Below are 24,047 nucleotides of genomic sequence, written 5' to 3' on the forward strand. Positions count from 1 at the left end.
TCAATATTTATTCATATATGTTCATGTCAGCACTTTTCTTTCCCCAAGATACTTCATCCATAATGGTATCCATTTGAATTGGACCTTTTGCTGTATGACACCTGTTGGACACTAGCATAACCTCAGATTTATGCCAATTAATATTGTCGCCAGATATCTGTGAGAACTTTTCAGTTGTGTCAAGAAGAATAGGGTCTGATATGTTGGGTCTGAGCATAGCCAAAGAATGTCATCTGCATACAGAAATAACTGATGCTCTCAGCGCCCTGACTTCTCTCCTTTAATTCCTACTTATGCCTTTTACTGCTATTGAAAGAGGTTGTTTGTACAGTGAACAATGAGTGAACAATAAAGATGAATGCAGATCTCCGTGTGTTGATACCCTTGAAACCTGTAGCAAGGGGCTATTGTCAGTTGATGAAGACTAATGCTCTTGGCTCTATATAGATCAGGGGTAGCCAACATGGTGCCTGCGAGTCCCTAGACACTCAGTTTTACAAGTAGCAGGAGTCATTGATAGAGTTTGTTGCAAAAATAGCCTTAATTGTCTTTTTTTAAATAACACTTGCATGAATGTAGACAAAACTACTTCAACATTGCTCATAACATTTTAATGCATCAATTTATTTTTATTCTTATTTCCTATTATCCTAACACTACTGCCCCTGAAGACAAACAAGGGGGTTGATATCTGCGATGTAGTGAAAGGGTATTTCATGTAGAAAAAGGTACCGTTGGGAAAGCTGGTGTCTGTGACAACAGATGGTACCCCCCGCAATGACTGTCAAACAGGTTTTGTCGCACAATGCAAAGGTGACCCATATTTCCTAAAATTTCTACATTACCACTGCATCATTCACCAGCAGGTGATAGGTGCAAAAGTGATTGGCTTTGATCATGCAGGTTGTGAAGATCATAGACAACATCCAATCCAAAGCTAAACAACACAGATCATTCAAGGTTCTGTTAGAGGAGCTGTCAGCTTAATATGGTGACCTGTTACCATACATTAAAATCTGGTGGTCCAGCAGGGGCAGGTTTTTGCAGCGTTTTTTATTACTTTTGGGTGAAATCAAAGAGCTGGAATCCAGAGGGGAGTATGCCTCACTGCTTCAGAACACTGAGGGGAAGCCAGACCTTGTATTTCTAACAGACTTCACTGAGAAACTGAACCATTTGAACTGTGAACGGCAAGGCAAAGGTATGACTGTCTCTGACATGATCAGTGCTGTTATCACATTTGAAGCCAAGATGAACATTTTCTCTTTGCATTTAAGAGAAAGAAATTGCTGCAGTTTCACTTTGTGCGGTCAGTGCTGAATGACAATGCTTCTGCATCTGGGGCCTTGGACAGAGCTGCAGAAAAGTGCTCTCAACTCGTAGGGCAAGAGTTTGAAGACAGGTTCTGTGACTTTGATGAGCTGGAGCCATATGTGTCATTCATTTCAAATCGTTTCATGCAAATGGGCATGACATGCATGGCTGAGCAATTAAGGGCAGTATTCAGCTTGGATGTTGGTGAGGTAGAAATGGAAATTATCTCATTGCAAAGTGACCTTTACCTCAAAGCCACCAGGGCTTACCAAACTTTTGGTGTCTTGTGGATGAAGAAATGTACAAAGGTTGGACGCATAGCAACTATGAAAGGTGTCTGTCTTTTTGATTGAACTTATCTGCGTGAGTCAGCCTTTTTGAACTTCATTAAGAACAAACACAGAACACACCATACAGATGCATATAAGGAAGACTCAATAAGAGTTGCAGTGTTAAGTTATACCCCTGATTTCAGTACACTTCCTACTAAAAGACCTTTACAGACTAATCAGGTTTGCAAATGTTTTCTTTTGAAACTTGATAAAGGCGTATAGTAACTTTGTAAACCCCAATATTATTGCACAAAATTGTGACAAAAGTGACATTATATTACTAACACATTAATAATAATGATTGTGACATTGTAACATTAATCAGTGAACAAAGACAAGCAATGTCCTAAAATATGTCCTATAATAAATGTCCTATTAAATGCATAATAGTCAGCATGTAAAGGTAAACTGAGCGAATTTATATTATATAAAGATTACATCAAATAAGAAGCCCTCCATATTTCTCTCTATCCTTCAAATAGCTCAATCTCAAAAAGGTTGGTGACCCTTCGTATAGATCGTTTTAACCCAGTTGATAAATCCTAACCCAAAACCAAAAAGCTTCTAAGACATTTATTAAAAAACACTCCACTCCACCCTATTAAATGCTTTCACCGGTCAAAGGAGGAGGCTGCTACTGGGGTATTTTCTTGACAGCTCATCCATATAAGATGGAGCAACCGTCTGAGGATGTCAGAGGATGACCTCCCCTTTACAAACCCTACCTGGTTTTCATGAATAATTTCTGGTAAAATATTCTCAAGCCTCATTGCCAGGACTTTAATAATCACTTTACAATCCACACTGACTAAACTGACAGGCCCAAAACTACCTGGATCAATGATATTAGTGCCTTTTTGAGGATCAAGGATAATGCTTCATTAATATATTTGGAAGCTGCCCTTGTGAAAATGACTCAGTGAATAAACTCCAGCATATCAATGTGTGTTTTTTTTTTAAACTCCACTGGGAAGACATCTAATCCTGGAGATTGTCAGGGTTTCTTGCACCGAAAAGCTGCTCTAACTTCTGAATCCATAATGGGGGCATCCAACTCCTCCACTTGATGTGAAGACATCTTGCCAAGTTTGATTTTTCGAAAAGAAAATGCATTCAGCTTGTTAGGTCGGGTCTAAATCTGTCTCTGAAGCATAGAGTCTTAAATAAAAGTTTTTAAACACCCAATCGATATCCTTTATATCAGTGACTACCTCTCCCTTTTCATTTTAATAGCCATAGACATAGCCAGGCTCTTTTAGTTTGAGCTTTCCAGCCAATAGTTTCACATTTTTTTCCCATTTCATAAAAATGTGTTTTCAATCGAAACAGAGCATATTGTATAAATGAGTCAACTTACATCTCAAGTTTTATTTCTCAATTTATCAGTGCTTTCTCTTTTCTTTTTACAAGACTATGCTATAATCTTACCCCTTAGATGCCTCCCAGACTGTACCTATTGTCTCTGTGGATCTCTGAGACAACAGGTCTTGAAATAGTGTGAGAGCATGTGAGAGCATGTGAGAGCCAATTTTGCATTCAACAACAGAATCAATCATACTTTTAGAACCAAGTTCGATTTCATTGGACTAAAAAGTGCAGGTGTGAAAACCCCCTTTTGAAGAGTTGCTTGAAACTCTGTCAGTGTATATATAGTAATAGCTAGTGTGCTAGCTTCCATTGTTGAGGATGCTGGTGTGCCATGTTAGCATAGCTGGGTGATTTTTCAGGAGAGTAGTTTTGAACATTTTGAACAAAGTTGAGGCTGCAAAGGTATGAAATCCTGTGCTTAAAGGATGACACTGCACATCAATGGATGTTATAAGCACTTGATTGTAAGATCTATGTTTGAGGTGCAGGTTGTTGTTCCGTTGATATTTCCCTATTTGTTACACAGTGTGTAGATGTGAGTTAAATTATGTTATATGGTCACTTAAAATTGGAATGGCTTTACATGGTTAGCAACATAACACTATATTAGACAAATAATAATTTGTGACTTTCTTTTTTAAATATTGCTTTTGTAATGTGTGTCATTTGATTTGATTTTTTTGTTAACGTGTCATGCACCAGAAGTGCCCAGCCCAAATGGGCTTACAAGACACTGAAACAAAAGAAGAAAAGAACAAATGTTACAATTAAGCTTTCTCGTGGAACATGATTGGTGGTTTGGGTGTTACTGCTTTGAAATTTAGACTGTACAGTACTTTGTTTTGGAATATCCTGAAGGAATATCCATACTCATTAACTGACCATTCCCTGGAGATTAATTAATATAATAATGCAGTTTTATGCTTTCTTTGCCACCATTTTAATTTTAATACTGTGAAAATGAAGTTGTAGAAAAACTCTACACATGTAAAATTTGTAATTGGATCCGCACTGGAGCAATTTGTACAACCTCTATCTTAAATCGACTTTAATTTAGGGCTATGCATTCCCTTTTGCCTGTCAGCTGTTCATTAGATGTCAATTCATTCAGTAGCACAGGGGCTTTCTTTTCATTAGAAAATCAAAGACAATATTTGGACATCAATCCAATTCATTATCTAACATTTAGTAATTTATTGTCTCTCTTCTTTCTACATAAACACATAAGTACATTAACAAGGTAATACAGAGAAAAGCAATATAAAGAAGTCATGTTGAATATAATACAGTGTTGTTATAGCAGATATTAAGAGGTTTTTTTCTAAACCAAGAGACTATCATAGGAATGTATTCATCTCCGTTTCTCTGTTTCTTCAGGTCGTTCATTCAAGCCAAGCTGCTGCAAAGCCCAGAAATCACTGGAGTTCATCCCAATAAACCTGCACACCCAGAGGATGAGGGTGACGTGTCCCAGAAAAACAGGTATTACGCTACAATCTAAGACTTGTCTTAGACTTATTATTACACTTGAAACTGTTTCCAGACCTATTCAAAAGCACGTTTGTTAAGTAGAGACAAGCTATGTTTGACCTGAGTCCACTTGTAATGTAAAGTGCAAGTTCTGAATAAAAAGAGCCGGCACTGTAGGCAGTGTCATATGATTTATATAAGCTGAAGCTGCTACGGTTTTCACCTGCTGTTGTCTTTCTATGCCTCACTCCTCCATCTGTCAGAGATGCTCAGTGGGCTCAGACAGTGTGGTTCTAGGTCATCACCAGGGCTTAAAGGTGAGAATTATCTTGGCCTGTGAAAGATAGATAAATCGCTAATTAGGCCCTTTGCGTTTTTTCGTAGGAAAACACTAGACTGTCACCTTCACCACTGCTGTCTAGCTGGCAAGGCCTGTTATTGCCCTGGAACTGTCTCTGTGTATTAAGGTGACTAACTGCTGCCTCGCTATCTAGAGTGGGCTCCCTTTCAACTAGTCACTCAATGATTGAAGGGAAGTTGAAGACAGACATAAACTGTAGTTCTTTCACTGAAGATATCAGGAATGACAAAATAAAATGAGTAAAATCAAGATATCATACAACACTGTCTTGTTCTGTCACAGCAGAAAAAAGAGGGAAATCAAGATAGACCAAACCTTAGTGGTATTTGTCAGCTGATTGATAGACACTGTAATAATTACACTCTGTGGGCCCAATTCACACCTTGACTCAGTTCCAGACTGCAGTGCTTCAACTGAGTGTTTAAACTCAATTTACAATTGGCCCTAAAGTACCTGGAGTTAAACGCTCACAGCTTCATGATATTAATTAAGAAATCTAGAGAATATTAAAAATATTAAATTCCAAAAATCATTTAAATAGCTCAGCCACAAAAGCTAAAGTTATGATTTGTGTCATGCAAATATATCAACCTCCACCCACTTAAAGTTTCATTTATACAAAATGCTTTGATGCATATAGGCTTTCTCCTCTCCCCTTATTGCCTTATTATTATTTTAAACTATTTTCTCACAAAATCAGTCAGCTGTGGTATCATCAAAAGATACATCATCACTAGGTACATGCTGTATGTAGAAAGTCATTCAACATGAGGTTGAACATGAGCCATTCATCATCCTTAGCAATCATCCATAGCATATATACATATATAGATATAGTATATATTATGTATTATGGTACAGTAGTCATCTATCAAAAGAGAGCTCCCCTAATTGATGGCTGCTCAGCCCGGCATGATGAATGACAGTTTTACAGAGTGTAAGATCCATAGACTGTCAACAATACCCACAGTTTTATTCATAAACTAAATGTATTTATTGTGTGTGTATGTATATATACAGACATCTATTCATACCATCTTTTATTTATCAGTGTATCCAATTTCAACACATTTTTACAGATTTTTTTAATCATATGGAATACTTAATCGCATTGGATTTTTAACTGCATAACTGTGTACCATCTTCTTAATCACATTTAAATGAATGCTTCATGCTGTTTAACATCTTTGTTGCATGTCACATACCGTGTGCTCTCTCTCTCTCTCTCTCTACTGATGTCTCCCATCTGTATCTATATCTGTAAAAAGAAATCTTAAAAAACACAAACAAATGAAAGGCACTATTGGTCTCATGCAACTTGAATCCAAACAACTTACCTAAGGCTGCGTTCACACTGCAAGCCAAAATCAGATTTTTAGCCAATCTAGATTGGAACCAGATGGCTCTTATGAAGTCTGAATAGTCATAAATCACATGAAATCCTATTTTTGCAAACCAGATCGAAACTACCTTTGGGAGGTTGTTTCAAATCGCATTTGGACAGATGTGTCTGAGTCTGAACAGCTCCAAACATTCATATCGGATTTGACTGTCCATGACATCTCTCTACGTCTCTACGCTACGACACCAGACCCACGCTTATTCGAGTTGTTGTTGCTAGCAGATATCAATGGAGGCAATGGAGGACGTCGAAAACATCAGTCCATGGACAGAGGATGAAACCAAATTCTTAATCTTTGGGGAGATGGCTCGGTTCAAGCGAAGCTCGGGGGTTTGTTGCTGTCGCTGTCGCAATTAAATGACATCACACAATACACGCTAGATGACGCCTCCACTCCGACGACGATGCCACAGCAACCTGTCAGATTGGTTAATGTGGCCCAGTCTGATTTGATTTGAGAAGGAATCAGATTTGAAGCAGATTCGCCTGCAGTCTGAATGCAGCCTAAGGCTGGCTTAGTGTTGTTGATATGAGCTCTACAAATGGTCATGGCAACCCTACAAATGGTCATGGCACTTCATCATTATGTTAAACACAATACAAAGGTTCAGGCTATCTGCTTTGATCCCATCAGTTCTGTTCAGGAGACATTACCAATCAAGAGGAGTCAAGTTTGCAGTTAAATAGACAGGATCCCTCACAAACACTGCCAGTTGTGTTTTTTGGGAAAAGCTGGAGGTAACACTACTGAGGATTTAACATTTGGAGTCTCTTGCATATGTTTTGTCACTGCACCTCCTGCACAACCCAACAGCTTCCAACAATAGTCAATTGCTATATTGTTCTATTTAATTTTATGAAATGATGCATTCCTTGAGTTAAGCTATCCAATGCAATCTACAATGCTAAACAATTCATTTTCATTTTGTGTATTGATCATTTGGTTTAAAAAGAAAAACTGAAAAAAAGAAAAACTTTGAGACTACTACAATATTAATTGTTTTACTGAGAGTGGCTGTCTTCAGTCTCCAAAATGACAACTGTAAAATATTTCCAGCTTAAAAAGCTCAACTTGGCAAAAATGAACATAAATCATTGTTCAGCATTCATTCGGGTCGAGTAAAAGGATGTTTTATCATTGTTTAACAAGACTGTGTAATGGTTTAAGTTTAAATTATAACCACTCATCTTGACTGCCACAATCAATTTCCTCTTTTAGAAAACAACTGTCCTTTCAGTACTTAATTAGCTTGTTCTGCTGTTGGTTTATTGGGAAAGGATGGTGTGAAAGGAAGAGCGGGCAAATCAAGCTCAAATTGGTCATTGTGCTTGATGTTCTGAAACCCGCCTTTGTATTTTAGTTTACTTCTGCTGTGGGAGAACCAATTAAGGGAACTTGGGCATCTGAAAACTCCAGGGGCCAAAAGTGTCGCGGACAGGCACAGGGATAATTAATGGAAGACGCAGTGGGTTGTAGCAAAGCCCCCACATCAAACTACTATTGGTCTATTGTGGTGGTGTTAGGCCACACTGTCATTCACATCTCTGTGGCAACACTCGGAGCTGTATTGTGTCATTAATTTCTATTTTCAACAATTTTTCAAGCTGTGTTTCCTGTGGTTGAAGCTCTGCACTGTTGCTTTGCTCCCGGGAGTGTTCATTAACTGACCTGGTGCTGAACCACACCAAAATATTCACCCCCATAATCCCCCTTGCTCCCCCTTTTCCCCCCTCCCTATTTTTCTGATTTAATTGTCAGCTTCATCCATTACTCATTCAAAACAAGGCCTGTTCTAAGCACCTCTGTGCTCACCTAGCCGTCTGTGAAGTGTTTATTTACTTTTGACGCCAGTGTGCAAATTGGAATGAGGTGCTGTGACATTGGCCGTCCTTCTGGTTCAACTTGGGACCAGCGCAATGTTGAGACCAAACGATGGCGGAAGAGGGTGGAATAGCAATAGAGTGATACGGACACAATATAAATCATCCTCAAATATCTACCTATGCCTCAAAGCAAATGCACTGACAGAGTGCAGAATAGTGTTATACCACTTTGTGTGCATGAATTTGAAGTATCTCTGGGTGACAATATGTACATGGGTGTGTTTATTACATTGTGTCATCCCTGTATTTTTAAAAAGGTAATCATTTGCTGGAAGCCCAAACCATATAACTTTTATTTAAATTTGTCTGGAACAGCTGCACGCTATATTCATAAACATTGAATCAGTCCTCATACCAGGTATTATTTACTGTTCATATAACACTTATTCAAGGAATACTATAGAGGTCAATTGTGTAATGTACTGATTCCAAATTAATTTGAAGTGTATTTTAAATAGGGAAACACACTATAAAGGATGCAATCATTTTTGTCACTTCAAGGTCCTCCAGTGCTGATGTTTCCAAGATGCTGAATGTTACAGCTCAGCAACTTGAATCCTATCAACTCTATTTTCTCTCTTTACAGATGCTATCTATGACATTGTCACTGTCGGTGCCCCTGCTGCCCACTTCCAGGGCTTCAAGTGTAGTGGTGGTCTTCAGCGTCTCCTTAGCAGATATGAAGCGGAGAAGAAAAGGTAGGAAAAAAAACCTAGCAAACTCTCAGAATATGGAGGCAAAGAAAAACATGGATTTAACACAGGACACATACTGAGGTGGTAACAAGCTTATATTGACAGAATCATTTAACTTGGGCATAATTGATAGCGACAGACAGTTTTGTCCCTGGCCTATGGGCCTGGTTTCCCAAGCCCCATACAGTTACTTACAGCAAGGCCATGCTGGATTTAGACTGGAGCTCCACTGCTTCTAACAGCTCAATCTGACTGAAGGCAACAGGCATGATGGAAATGGTTTGTTGAGTCAGAAATTCCTCTGTATTGGTTGTTTTTCCTGGCAAGTATTTTGTCTTTCTCCTGAAGTTGTAACTTTTCACTGAAGAGCCACACATTTTGCTAAAGCCTCCTAGCTGCCAGCTGGAGCTTGGTCTTCAAATGTACTTGAATTCAAAACCAAATGGTCAGACAAGCTTTCTGTGAAAAATTGAGAATTTTCTCAGCTGTCGTAATGAATGGTGATGACAGTGTTTGCAATGGAAATTATGAGATGCATGGAGTGTACTTAAGCAGCTATCCATCAGAAATGACTCCCAAATTACCCAAACATAAGTGTGCTTAAATATTTCATATGTAATCATAAACCTAAAAATCATATTGTTCAAAGAAAATAAGTCTGAGTAATGTACTGGCAGTGCTCAGACCACTTCTCAAACTAAAGATATTTTATGACTTGTTCTCACTGACACACAGGGAGTCTCTCAGATTGAGTTTTATGTTAGATTGAGTTCAGTCTGTGGCTGTGTACCAGCTCTCCGCTTGATTGCTTGATGGGAAAAATATGTTTTGTGTGTTTCCTTTACTGAATGACACTACCAGCTCCACAAACACCCAAGGTTGATTGAATGAAATGAGACCATACCACTATGATTGTATTATACACACAGAGATACAAAGATAAACATAAACTCACGTATAGAACACCATGCTCTGGTGCACCCTGGGGCAGCATAATGTATCCATATAACTTCCTCGAACCTGAGATCAGCAGTATCTGTCACTGAAATTCAGTATGTGGTCACTTGAGTGATGCCAGAAGAAATGAAGGGTGATTTTTCCCAAAGCTCCCCATAGAGTGCAAAGTCATTACAGACCATGCCAGATCCAATTAGTTACAGAGTTTGCAGCTCAAGAAAGAGGGGAAGGGAGGCAAGATGGAGAAGGGTGAGGTGTGGGTATAAAATGGATAAGATGAGGCAGGAAAATAGTTTGGAGTCTGTGCTGATAACAAAAAAAAATAAAGAAAGGACTTCTTTACGCCAAAATGCACAAGTGAATTTGCTGAAGATGGTCAGTTTTATCTCCTAGCATGAACTATGATAAGGTTAGCATATTTTCGAGAATCCACTGAAGTGAAATCATTTCCTTTGAATGAGAGGTTAGACTTCAGAAAGAATTATCCTGGGAGACAGAGCTTTTTGTTTCATATTTGACTTAGCTAATGACTCACTGTAGCTTAAATTTTCCAATTTTACGCCTGGCTAACTGACTATGGCCTGTGCTGAGCCTTATCCATGTTTGACCTGGAATGCAGTCATTTGTCAGTCAGCATCAGAAATGGGAATAAATGCTCTTTCTCTGTCATTTCAGAGAGTTTTCAAAGTGGCCCTTGCAATGGAGGTGCACATTTACTATTGAGTGGCTTTCATTATTCTATTGTTTAATTTGCTTTAATAATGCATGCATTTAATGTCTGACTAAATATTTATCCTAGAAGGACTTGAGGTTTGTTTTCTGTGTGCAAATGTGAAATACTGTAGTCCTGTGCACAAGTCCAGATCAGTCACTTAAAGGTTCAGTGTGTATAATTTAGTGACATCTAGGGGAACAGACTTTGCAGAAATGGAATATAATATTCAAAAGTATGTTTTAATGAGTGTATAGTCACCTGAAAATAAGATTTGTTACCTTAGAAGGAGCCCTTTATATCTTCATAGAGAGCAGGTCATCATCCACGGAGCCTACCATGTTTCTACAGTAGCCCAGAACAGACCAACCAAACACTTGCTGTAGAAAGGACCTTTTGGTTTTTTTGCAACCACCATAAGTTCCCCTACATGCTTGAAAGGGAAGGAGGAGTGGGAGGGTATTCAGTTTGTTGCAATCTGCAACCTCACTGCTAGATGTCGCTAAATCCTAAACACTGGTGTTTAATTGAACAGTAAGTCAAGCTTACTTAAAGTGATGGTTCGGCGTAATTTTGACCTAGCGTCATATGCACCATTACGTCTATCTAAACACCCCTTTAGCCCTTTTTTTAATTTGGTCGCAAATTAGAGCCATCAGCCGAATTGCTTACTACATGCGCTAATGGAACCAAAAGTGTATCTCGTAAATTACCCCACTAATAATGCCTGGATTGTTATCAAACTTCTACAGTAGTACAAATAGGATCTTTACTCATAAATTGATGCATTGGAAAGTTTGTAAGTACACCAGGAGTTTACTAAAATAAACACTTACCTGATGGCTTTTACTCTGCTGCTACTGCTAAAGCTGTAAACGTGCTCGTGCGAGATCCCGCACAGAGCACATCTATATATATATACAGATTCAAGTGTATGACATGTTGTCCTATCATTGTACTCACGTTGATGTCTTCTGCTGTACTCTGCTTCATGCTCCTTCTTCACTACTACTACTAGTCTTTTCCGGCAATAGATGTGCTCTGTGCGGGATCTTGCGCAATCACGTTATTTCAGTCATCGCGCAAGATTTCGACGATGTTTACAGCTTTAGCAGTAGCAGCAGAATAAAAGCCATCAGGTAAGTGTTATTTTAATAAACTCCTGGTGTACTTACAAACTTCCCAATGCATCAATTTATGAGTAAATACCCTATTTGTACTACTGTTGAAGTTTGATAACAATCCAAGCATTATTAGTGGGGTAATTTACGAGATATACTTTTGGTTCCATTAGCGCCTGTACTAAGAAGCCGGCTGATGGCTCTAACTCCACCAATTTGCGACCAAATTTTAAAAAAGGGCTGAGGCGGTGTTAAGATAGACGTAATGGTACATGTGACGCTAGGTCAAAATTACGCCGAACCATCGCTTTAAGCAGTGATATATGTGTGTGTGACTTGTTATACTTCTCCAAGTATGTCTCCTCGCCTTTCAGAGCCAGCCTTTTGTAATCACATTTGATTAAAAAGGGAACAATCGGCGAGATGTGAGACTTGGCTATTCAATGTGATATTAATTCATCAAAGAGAAGATGGAAGAGGATTGAGAGGATGGGGGGGGGCACAGAGGTGTTACCAGGAGGGCAATAAAAGAGCTATTCGTCTTTGTTCCCTGGACACTAGAAGAGAGGGGGGTTTCTTTTCAGATCCATTAAAAACCTGCATTGGTCAAACTTGGCAATGACCCGAGTATGCAATGTGGTTTGTCTCTCAGGACAGGCCAGGAAAGAGTTTAATCAATAGCTACACTTAGTATTCCTCCAGAAACCCTGTACATGTACACACAGGGCAAAAGCATTTATCTTTCATTAATGCATGCAGTCCCAGTTAAATGGCTGTTTTAAAAGTCACTGGATTTTTATCTGTTTTTAATTGAACCCTATAGACATAGCTGTGGATTTGCTGAGGTGGTCTAATCTTTCATTAACAGCCTCTTTTGAATTATTCAGCTAATCTGCATAATGATTCAACACATTTTTTTGAGACAGGTTTTATGTGTCCTGAACATTGCCAGTTTCTTTCCTACCTGGACGGATGATTTAGAAAGTCTGTGTGTGTCTTAGGAGTAGGAGACAGTATGCATACAGTTTACATTTCCAGCAGAATGGTAGGCAGACCCTGTTTTGTAGGGTCAGTTGTACTTAGTTGTTGCAGAAGCTGTGCAACAGAGCTCCTCTCCACATGTGTTTTTTAATTCTGACACAGAGAGGAAGGAAGCTCTGTCATTTTGCCAGGCCTCCTGGTCAAGCAGAACTGCCAAATGACAGATTTCTGGGACACAGAGTGTAGCTGAAACTACATCTCACACACTTAATAGAGTCTCCTGGGACCAATGTTCAGATTTAATGTGACTAGCAGCATGTTGTCCAACAACATAACTTCCTCTCAGGATTACTGTGTTTGAAAGATGGGACATTGGCTGTGGCATGCTGATGGACAGCAGCTTGTTAATACTTTGCCTGCTCTGGAGTCAGCCTAGTCCAGGTTCTGTGAGTGATGGAGGGGGATGCTGGCAGCAGGCTTGAGGCTTATCTGGTCTCAGATCAGCATTTCTGACTTGTGTTGAAATCATTGAGGAAAAGCTTGGCTTTTATGCTTAGAATTAATATAAGATCAGTGCCCATGGAAGATTCAACAACAGATGGAGATTGGTAGTTAAAAGATTGATCAGCATTTATCTTTAGTACCGTAGACTTTATTTTTTACTGTTGCCACGTGGGAGTGGCCTAGTGTAAGAATCATGATAAGCGTTTGCTGTCTAAATGACAAAGGAGGCTTTGGCAGTCACCTGGAGTGCTGCAGGGCTCTGTGCTGACGTAGCTGCATTTTACTCCTGCTGGCTGTCAGCAGCAGGCCACAAGCTCTTCATTAATTTTTCTCTCCATTATTAATTAGCCATGCTCCGGAGATGCTGGCTTAATTAGGCCGCTGGGCCCAGTGGTTTTCTCCCTCTCATTACTGTTATAACCAATTCCTATTGATCATTTAGTAAAAACCAAGGAGGAAGTTTGTCCTGGACACACCACTAATATAAGTAAACCCTGTTAGTAGTCTGGAGTCTCCTCCTAGTTTACCTGATGACGTGGTGCCCCACTTAATCTAAGCATATGAATGAGTCCTTTTTCCTGGAAATCCATTTTTTGTGCCTATTTGAAACCTGAATATAAGAAGATGATTTCATGAATCAAAGTGTCAGTGAAAAGCACAGTCCAGTGCAGCAAGCATATTGTGCAAAGGGAGTGAAAGAGCACCTTTTGTATTTTCATTGCTTGAGGCACTTGTGAACTCAGTTCACACGTGGAAATGAGGTGGGATTAAGAAGAATCCATTATCGTACATTAGCAGTGTGTGTGTCAGCGTCTGGCAGCAATCCTTTCTAAAGACATAGTTCTCCCCACAATGACACACTGATGTCATGTGAAGGAGTCGGGAGGAGCTTGACCTAAGAGGAAACATATTCTCTCACACAAAGTGGAATGTTGCACGTGCACACCAGCCCCTCACCCCTCTACATCTTTCCTCTCTTCCCTTCTCCTCTAATGCTATATGATATCTGTTTCTGAAATCTTGTTTCTGAACACTGTGAATAAATGGCAGTCACCTTGTTTTCTGTGTGTAATTATGCACAGTTTTATTTGAAATCCAACGGGCTGCATTCAAGTTGCTTATATGTGCCACTAATGTCACTACTGCCAGTTAGGAAATTAAGCAGTTTTCTCTGCAGGCTTTTACATGACTGTGTGAATTGGAAAATTATCATAATGAGTCTCAATGTGATTCACAAATAATTGTGGAGTTTTAATAGCAAGTTTTATTTTCTTGTCACACCACACTTATATTTAACCAGTAGAGTTATATGACCAGTCATGATTCTGCTCTACCACATGATGCTGTTCCTCACAGCCACAGGTTAACTTTTACTGCATGTGTCTTGAGGGTATCACTCTTCAACTACAGTTTATATGTGCTCTGTAAACTGGGATGCTGTGTAGATCCGCCACATATAAATGAAGTTTGTAAGAGTGCATCAGTCAAATTAGAGACTTCATAATGAAAAACAAATCTGCCACCTTTTGAAGGCTTTATATAGGGAGTTAATCAGCTAAAGCAGGAGGCCCTGAATAATACATAAAAACTGTCCTGGATGAGAGATGCTGGTAAACATCACTAAACTAAAATAAAACTTAACTCTGCTTTCCTGGAATTGGCACCATAGTTGGAGAATAACAATCTTTCTGCACATTTAAGATGCTTCTGCTGGTAGGAATTTTGATGATAATGAAACAGACAAGCAACACATAGAAACAAATAGAAAGATATATGATTTTAGAGACATTTATAAGGTCTCTTCTAATTTAAGTGATATGACAAAACACAGGATCGCTATGTACAGCACTCTTGACTTGCTCAGAGCAGGAAGGTGGGTTTTGCTGGTCACTATTACCTGAGATAATGAAGGCTCATACACAATTTTGTATGTACTGTGTAATGGAGTCTGCACAAATAAGCCTCTTTGATATGCTGTAGCTGTAATTTGAGATAGTCAACTAAAATACAATGTGTGGGCACATTAGGAAGTCCTACTCATGAGACTAAAAATCTGCATACATGTAGGTGTTTACTTACATGCAAGAAATCAGAGTTTCATTGATCTTCAATTCACACCATTGTGCAGTGAAATTAAACTTGTGCATCATTTGTGTATGGTTAAAACACTCTTGTCTGGTATGGTTGTCCTTAGTGTGGTCCATTAAAGGGGCAAGGGAAAACCCAGTTCAAGTCCAAGATATCTTTGTTGTCCTCGAGGGGCAATTTGTGGTGCAGCCAGCAACAAAACAATAGAAATGACAATAAATATTACAGTTACAATTAGAAATAGACAATCCACAAAAGTACAGAGAATAACAATAAATAGTAAAAAACTAAAAAGTTAAAAGTGACCACAGTGCGTGTAATCCACCTTAAAATGGCTTAAAAAGGCTAAGAATCATCCATTATTTAAAAGGCCAATGGCCGCTGGAACCCAGGACTTTTTGAATCTGCTTGTCCTACATCTGGGCATACAAAATCTGCGTCCGGATGGGAGCAGTTTGAATTCCGATGCCAGGGGATGACTGGGGTCGGACAAGATTTGTTTTGCTTTCCTCAGTTATTATGCTGTGTATATATGTGAATATATGAAACTAATGAGCCTCGTTGGTCTGTTGTCATACACATAAATATTCATGGATAGCATGCAGAATTTAAAGTACACATAATGAGTGGACAAATAGCTCACATTCACATTATGAATATTGGTAAATATCCATATACTGTGTACAGCAATTGTAAACAATAAAAGCAGAACTTGTGCCCAGTACTGCTTCGATTGCCATGATAAGGAGCCACTAAGAGCAAATAAAAAGCGTCCTCCCAAGAAGAACGGCTGTATCAGTCTTTTCAGCTAATGCCCCAAAACAATGTATGTTTACACTGAAGTGACAAAACCCATATAATTATGACTGGAGCAAAGGAGGAGATCTGGTGATGTTATTACAGTGCAAAAAAGTGCACAGAGGGAGGTGTTTGGGGTGGACGGTCACCCAAATGTTAGACTTAAACATGGGATGTCACAGTTTGCTTCCCGATTTCACTCAACACTGATTTCTTTTAACCATGATCACAGTCATTCCTTAACCTTAACTATGTGGTTATTGTTGTAACCATGATGACAGAGGTTCCCTAACCTTAATGCAGAAGTCATTTTAACTCAAACCATGATCCTTCCCTAATCCTTACCCAGTCGTTTTTATGCCTAAACCTAACCAGACCTTCTCCATAGCATTTTCACATAATAAGATATGTTTTCTAACAGTGATTTGTAACGGTTTTGGAAACCACAGTTAAATAATGTTGTCCTGCCAAATTCTGCCTCAGACCAGAAAATGCGTCTGTGTGGCAGTTAAAAAATGACATGTTTTGCCATGTCATATTTTATAACATGAAAATGTACAAAGATCCATTCAACCTTTTTGTTTATTTTCCAAGGGTTTCTTTCCCTCTTTGTGATTGTTACAGATAATTTATTGATACAAGGCAAATGAAACCAATAGCTATAAAACACTCAAAATGGTCTAACTAAATGGTAAGTGATAAGAATATATATATGTTTAACTTAAAAATAATGCATCCAGATTTCAGCTAGACTAGGGACAGGTCTCCTTACAAAGAAACTGTAAATAACAAATTTCTCTTTGAGCTACTTTAAACAAAAGCAAAGGATTTTTATGAATTCAGGTGTGCTGAGAGTCAGCTTGAGGCTAAGTCACACCAACCTAAGACCTAGACAGATGAGAGGATTTTCTTCTTTATTTATTTATTCATTTATAATTCAGTCCAACAGCATCACAAACCATGGCCCCAGACATTACTGTAGGGTTCAGTCACCACCTCTTTTGACAAAATAGGTAGCCTATGAGCTTTACAAAGGGAGTGTTTATTGCAGTGCTGTTGGAATCGACTATAATGTGCATTTTCTTTTGTGTCCACCCACCTTTTTTTTTAACACCATGTTTAAAAAACCTGGCACACCACTTGCAAATTACACCAGGCCTGAGAAACATGCCCAAGGCTTGATGCGACAATCACTTCCTCATGTGCAACCCCGCCTTTGGCCTTTCATCAAGTTTGCATTCACAGATGTATGCTGTATTACCTTTTCATGGTTTGCCATCTTGGTAGACCTGTTTGGACTGACAGCCATGCTGATGAGGCAATTAAAGTTCCTTGCCTTATCCAGCCTTAGAGGGGATCAATTCTGTCCTCTAGCATCAGGTGGCAGGTCCCAACATTCATTATTGCCTGCATAGGCGCCCTAATGGGATTGGATTTGTACTTATGAGTCAACAGGGCTGCTATTGAATCTCAGTCGCTGAGGCAATTGTCCTCCTCCAACAACTTTCTCCTTTGCTTCTTTTCTGGAGTATCTCTATTGTTGCAGTCCGCTAGGATTTTTTTTTTCTCGAGCTCTGCATAATGTAGTAAGACGAATGTAAGCTTACAGGGGATGAAAGGGTTTTACAGACTTTACTTTGTTGCAGTAGGTTATTCAATTTTAGACTTCTCTGTGGGTGAAATCTTTTGCATTTGAAGGTATGGTCATGTAAGTGGGTATAACAGAGGTTTTCAAATAGAAATGGTTGTACTCTGTGTGGTTGAGTATTTCACACTGTTTGCCCTGTGTCTCCCTCTCACTTAGTGATTCCTTTGATTAGCTTTGAGCATGTGGGTGGTAGTTCTCTGGGGGTCTCATTAGCTGTAATGACAAGGCCAAGATTTTAAAGTTAGCCAGTCAAAGACATAGTTAGTGGCTAGTACCTACTACACCTAATTTCTGAAGGCCTTCAGATTTTCACAATTATTGACACATCAGATAGTGCTGTTCCACACAAGGGGACTTCTAAAGAAGCACTTTCTTTCCCCTGCTGCAAAACATTAGGAGCGCTGCAGAGAATATTGTAGTATGCCAGTCCTTTGTATGTGTCCCTCCCTTTCCTCTCTCTCACACGCACACTCTCTCTCTTATGTCAATTATGCCTCAGGATCTGGCTCTGGGGTCTGGCCTACATAGAGGCTTGCAGAGCTGACTCTAAACTAGCTGGGAGGGGTGCAAATGACTGCCTCGCTCTTTGCTACATCTGATGGCAGGAAGTCAGCGGAAACTCATTGAAAGTCACTAGAACTTTACCCGAGGAGAATGTTTGATTGGAGTGATTTGCCCTGAATCTTGGAACTGACAAAAGGTGTTTTTGTCTGAGATTAAATAGCTCCCTAGAAATGAAGAAAGGATTAATTATTCATAAAGCGAAAATGGGTTGACATTGGACTGCTGGTCCAATTTGACAGTTCAGGCTGAAACCTGGAAAGTGTTGCCACTCTACATTTTTAAGACAGCAAAAGTAGCAACACATAATGAAATGAACTCAGACAATGAGTACAACATAACATAATGTATATCGACAATAAAATCTTTTATTATACGACCTCAACACATCTAATAACCATTTGACATTGTAAAATGATAATCAGTCTACAGAAGAGAAAGGCGTTTATAGGGCACGTCTCTACTGTGGTTCGATAACAATAGGATTATACTACTTTTACAGGAGGTCTCCCTCCTCAAGATCCAGCGCCAAATCATGTTTAATTTTATTTATCTAGTCATGGATTGATTTACTCCTAGGACAACTAACTACAGCTGCAACCAATTGCAGTGCTCTCTGGCTTAAACTTTGAGTTGTTAAATGCACAAGGCAACAAGGAGTGTTGCATCACATGTTCCACAACAACCATGTTCATGTGTTCAATCAACAAAACAGCGTTCAGACTGACCTCAATTTACAACCAGACACTCAGTGTAGTTTACTTTTGTAGCTCTATTTCTACAGTTTAATTCATATTCCCCCTTGTTTTATCAGTATGAAGGCTATTTTAAAAATGTTATACAACAATAAAATACCTTGTTAGAGATGCTATGCATGTTATGAGCAGAAGGCATATTGGCACAGAGGTGGAAAAGCATTAGAATTCAATCACACCTTGAAGGGAAAACACAAAATTCTGTTCTTGTATGGTATTCTTGTGTTGTTTTTTTGTGTGTGTCAACATTGATCTTGGCTGCCAGATAGAGCAGGTCAACTAGTTCATGTTACAGTGAAACTTCAACTATCAAGTGTTGACTCTGCTAGTTTTGGCAAATGCCAGTGACACTAAGTGTACCGTACTCAAGCATGGTACACTTGCACTCACACTAGCCTAATAACTTTAGGGGGCAAACGTGCTTGGGCACGGTACGATTGCCTAGTGTGAGTGCGCCCTAAGAAACCAACAGTGATCTAAAAAAACATGGGATGAGCTTCTGTCCAGTTCAGTTACATTTGCATTACAAGTAATTGCAGGCCTTTTTTTTTTTTTACAGATTTGGGTCATTTTTGCATGTAGCTTTAGAACTGATGTATCCAGTTCATGACTATGAAACTGCAGCGCTATCTGTCAAATCTGAATTAATGTATTTTTTCTTCCACTACAGCTTCAGCACTGCCTACCAGTGCATCTACTACTCCCCAGAGCACACAGCCAAAGCTCAGGAGGTACTCAGCACCATGAGCCTCCTCCAGCCCCTCATCACAAGCTTAGCAGACCAGCTCCTCCAAGCTGCCCAGGAGCACTCTTCCCCCGGACTGAGGGATGCACTCAACAACCTCTCTGACAAGGTGAGGCAAACCCTCCACCCTTACTTCCATCTCAACTGTCCCTTTATTCTTCTTGTCCTCAAGCTGCTGCAATAGACAAAACACCCCCTCACCAAGCATGGTCAGGTAATACCTCAGCCATAAAAGCCTTTTTAGATTAATCTATAACAGTAGCGATAAGTTCATTTAAACCCCAAACTCATCCAAGAGCAACTTCATTATTTGTCCAGGGATACTGCCTCTAAGCTGTAACAAATAATTTTCCTGGCAGAGTTGCAGTCTAAGGCTATTCAAGTGCATGTATTGGCTTAAACTGACTGCAATACAGTAAATGTTTAGCCTCTCAGAGGAGTGAGACTAGAATAACTTGGAACCAGTCTTGTTAAATTTGTTTCGTTAGTTTCATTTCAAACAAAGTCTGCAACATTTATGAATTCTCAAAGTTATTTTAGAACTTGACGCTTCGACACAGTTGCACGCACGCTAAACAGACATCCCCAGGAAAAATCCGTAACTCATCATAAAAACGCCAAACTAACAAAAGTGAATAGCAGCATGGAGGTTTATGGAGTTGAGGCGTTTTTATCAGTATAATTAATGAATTACATCTGGTGCTGTCAGATTGCAATCTGTTGTGGGAGAGATTGTTTTTGCCACAGTGGAATAGAGCCCAATCAGCCTGCTTAATTGGTACATCCGCTCTGTCACCACTTCCTCTCATCCTTGATTAGACATGCACACATTGGCCAAGTAAACCCCTGGCCTGGTCAGCACAAGCAGGGCTGGTCTCTGATTAAAATCTCAGGCTGTGTTTGTGAGTGTGTGTATGTGTGGACCCAGTATTCCTCATGTTGTGGGGACATAAATCTGTTCACAGTCATGTTGTGGGGACTCACCTCCCTTACAGGTACAAAAAGCAAGACCCCTTAATGTAAGTCATTAATTGTAGGGTGAAGACTTGATTTAAAGTTAAGGTAAGCGTATGGTTATGTTAAGGTTAGGGTTAGGCAAGTAGTGGTTATGGTTAAGGTTAGGATAAGTCTCCAGGAAATGAATGTCCTCTGAAGTAATGGAAATGTCTGTCTGTCTGTCTGTCTGTCTGTCTGTCTGTCTGTCTGTCTGTCTGTCTGTCTGTCTGTCTGTCACTCAAATTTCTGTCCCCAAAATCACCAATTTGTCTCAAATAGTTTTTGAGAAATATTTGTATATCGGTGTCTTTAAAGCTCACTAATTATTAAGTTCTATCTTTTTTGTTTAATCCTTACGAAAACCGAAGACAAAAGAAGACAAAAATTCACTTCTCTATGCCGGGCTTTTCCTTAGCCAGGAGCAGTTACCAGGCAACCAGCGGCAGACGGCAAATCATCGTTTTTACACCTACATTTTCGAACATATAGCACCATCAATCTTTAGGCCCTCGATTTGGATAAGAAAAAACTTCTACAAAACACTATACAAACTGTAGAAATATCGCGTCATGCTCACACTTGTGGTCACACTTATGATATCCATCTCACAAACACAAACAGAAAGGTGGATGCATGTGTGAGTGCGTCTCCGCAGTCAGTGTGAAGTTTCTTCAGGCACAGTGAGTCACACCTTCAGAAAGTGTGGGAAAGATGAGACACCTCCAGAGAAAATCAGGAAGATGTAAGAACCTTTTTTATCAAGTGCTCGCTGTTTCTGAATTTTTCCTTCCTGGTTCAGACAGCGTGACTCCAGGTCTAATTCAATATTTCACTCCAGAATAGTTTTATTGGGCACATTTTGATTAACATTGGGTGCGTCAGATATGCTGTTGCTTCTCTTTGTTTGGTGATGATTCTGTTGATGATGATAATAATAATTTCACCCTGATGATAATCACAGAGAAAAGGCAATTTGCAACGATTCTCCACTCCCTCCAGCTGTGTCCTAGGACAAGTTATATGTCTTGGCTGTAATGGTTACCTGGAGTTTGATTGTCTATGCATGATTATGTTAAATTATATGGTGTATAGAGGTCATATACCCAATAGAGAGTGAGTGTCCTCACAGCCAAGTCCTGTTGGAATCTGACCAGCTCGATCCATTCAGTCTCTCTTCACCTCTCAAGTGAAGTTCAATGAAAAAACTCTATTTTTAACTCAGCCCAAATCCCCTCACCCTTCAAGGTATAGCCATTCGAAACCCATTTGGGGTGAATAGATTCCTAGTTTTCTTCTTTCTTTTTTTTTTCGATCAAACTTACCTTTTTTTTCCCTCAGTCAGTGTCCACAGAGGCATTTTCTGACTTGCACATCTGCTTATTGAAGATCACATCAGCAGATATATTGAATAAAGACTGGCAACAGAATTTTTCCAGAGGGATTTTGAGTGTTTCAGATCTCTAAAACAGCTAGGTGGGGAAGTAAGTACACTAAGGAGTAGTTTCTGCACGTGGAGGAGCAAAGTTGTTTTGGTTCAGTTTTGCCTTGGTAAGAAATTGAAGCTGCCACACCCAGAGGAGCACACCTCTGATATCTCACTTGGAACACAATATCCAGTGTATTAAAATGTCTTCCTGCACTTCAGTGTAGATCTCTATCTTAAAGCAGTGGTTCTAAAACTTTCTATTCTGTGTTTCACCTCAGAAAATATTTGGCTCTCAAAGCACCACCATTATGACCATTGTTTATTTTGATAGTAATTATATGTTTTTAAATAAATTATGTTTCTTTTCTTTTTATATTTCTGAGATTGCACCACCAGAGGGAGCATGTGTACCACCATGGTTTAAGAACCGGCATCTTAGAAAATATAAACCCAATTCAAACACATTCGTAGTAATAAGGAATGAGTTGAATTATTGCTTGTTTTATTTATATTCTTAATTTGTAATGTGATCAATTCCCTTTGATCCACAACAAAAATACAGGAATTGTATTTTATCAAAATAAGAGCTCCAACATTTTTTGATGTACTGTTTGAGGAGCTCTGGCATAGTCAAATATATGAGTTCTGTGACCCTGTGGTTAAGAAGTGCAAATATGACCCAGATTGTTTTAAATACAGTGTGTGTCTTTGTTCACTCATCTCTGGAAAGATCATGAATAATACATGGTCTCATAGATTGCAAATTAACATTGAGGTCAGATAAGCAGGGTTCAATTTGAATATGAATTTACATTTTGAATTTCCCAGTTCTTGTTAAGTGTTTTTGTTACTGAATCAAGTGTGGCTCATTTTTTTTGGTCAGTTTTTGGTCTTTTTAATTGTGTTTACTTGTATACCTCGTGTTTACAATTGTGTGTGTCATAGACTAGTATTCCAGCAGAAATGCCTGTTCTCGGACAATTACACATGTAGTCTCAGCTCTCACATCATTGAGTTACAGTAATGGAAACTCATTTGAATTCATACCAGGCAATTAAAATGGATATGAATGAAATAAAATGGTGTTTTTAAGTGTAGTCCTCATTTGCTTTCTGTGCTCATCCATTCACATCACATGTTCCATTCAATGAGGATAACTTCTTCATATGTTTTATATCAATGGCAGAACAGTTAAATCATGCTCAGATAGACCAGTAAGCGTGTTTTTTTATTAAATGATTCATAAGAGGAACAGTATGAAAGATTCACTCTAAGATAAAATCCAGCACATTCTTGGCAGTAAAGGCTACACATAGTCAGATTGATAAAAAAAGTAGTGAAAGCAAGAGAAGTAGCAAGTCAATGCTTGGATGTAAGGAAATTGGCCTGGTAGGGATAGTGGAGTAAAGGTAACAGATGGATGATGTTTTCAGTACCTGTACAAACAAATCTTTGACTCCAAACTTGTTCAAACTGAATTGACTTTTCTGTTCAGTTCAGAGCATTCATTGTCCCTTGAGGGGAAATTTATTTTCTGAGTCATCATCGTTTAATCGGTTTTAGCAGTAGATCACACTTAACAAGTAACAAAAGGCACTGTTTTCAGCTCAGCAGTGTTTACTTCCTAGTTACTGTAATTCAAAGAAGACACTCAACGTCAAGTTTAAACCATTTATTGCAACAACTGCATTTTTATTTGATGTTGTGGCTCTGCTCATGTGATGCTCTGGAACAAACCTGCCCAAGCTTGACACAAAGCTCACAAACACAATATTTGATAAACATGAACATAAAAAGATATCTTCAAAATTCATATACAACTAAATATTTTACTCTTACTTGGATACTTATTTGTTGTTTTTATCTTGGAATGCTGAGAGTGAATGTTGGTGTATTTGTGAGACCCACCGAAACAAATTCCAATCGACT

The 24,047-nt window shown here is 39.0% G+C and overlaps 1 protein-coding gene across 2 annotated transcripts in view; it reads left to right on the plus strand.

The window, feature by feature from the left end:
• inpp4b (inositol polyphosphate-4-phosphatase type II B) overlaps positions 1 to 24,047 on the plus strand; it is a 139,092-nt gene that overhangs the window by 98,776 nt on the left and 16,269 nt on the right. For both annotated transcript variants that reach the window (XM_053332658.1, XM_053332650.1), the window contains 3 exons: positions 4,392 to 4,496; positions 8,718 to 8,829; positions 19,622 to 19,805. In XM_053332658.1, the coding sequence (XP_053188633.1) occupies positions 4,392 to 4,496; positions 8,718 to 8,829; positions 19,622 to 19,805 (401 nt within the window). The remainder of the gene's footprint in view (positions 1 to 4,391; positions 4,497 to 8,717; positions 8,830 to 19,621; positions 19,806 to 24,047) is intronic.

The sequence above is a fragment of the Scomber japonicus genome, chromosome 2 (genome assembly GCF_027409825.1).
Source record: "Scomber japonicus isolate fScoJap1 chromosome 2, fScoJap1.pri, whole genome shotgun sequence".
NCBI classification, from domain to species: domain Eukaryota; kingdom Metazoa; phylum Chordata; class Actinopteri; order Scombriformes; family Scombridae; genus Scomber; species Scomber japonicus.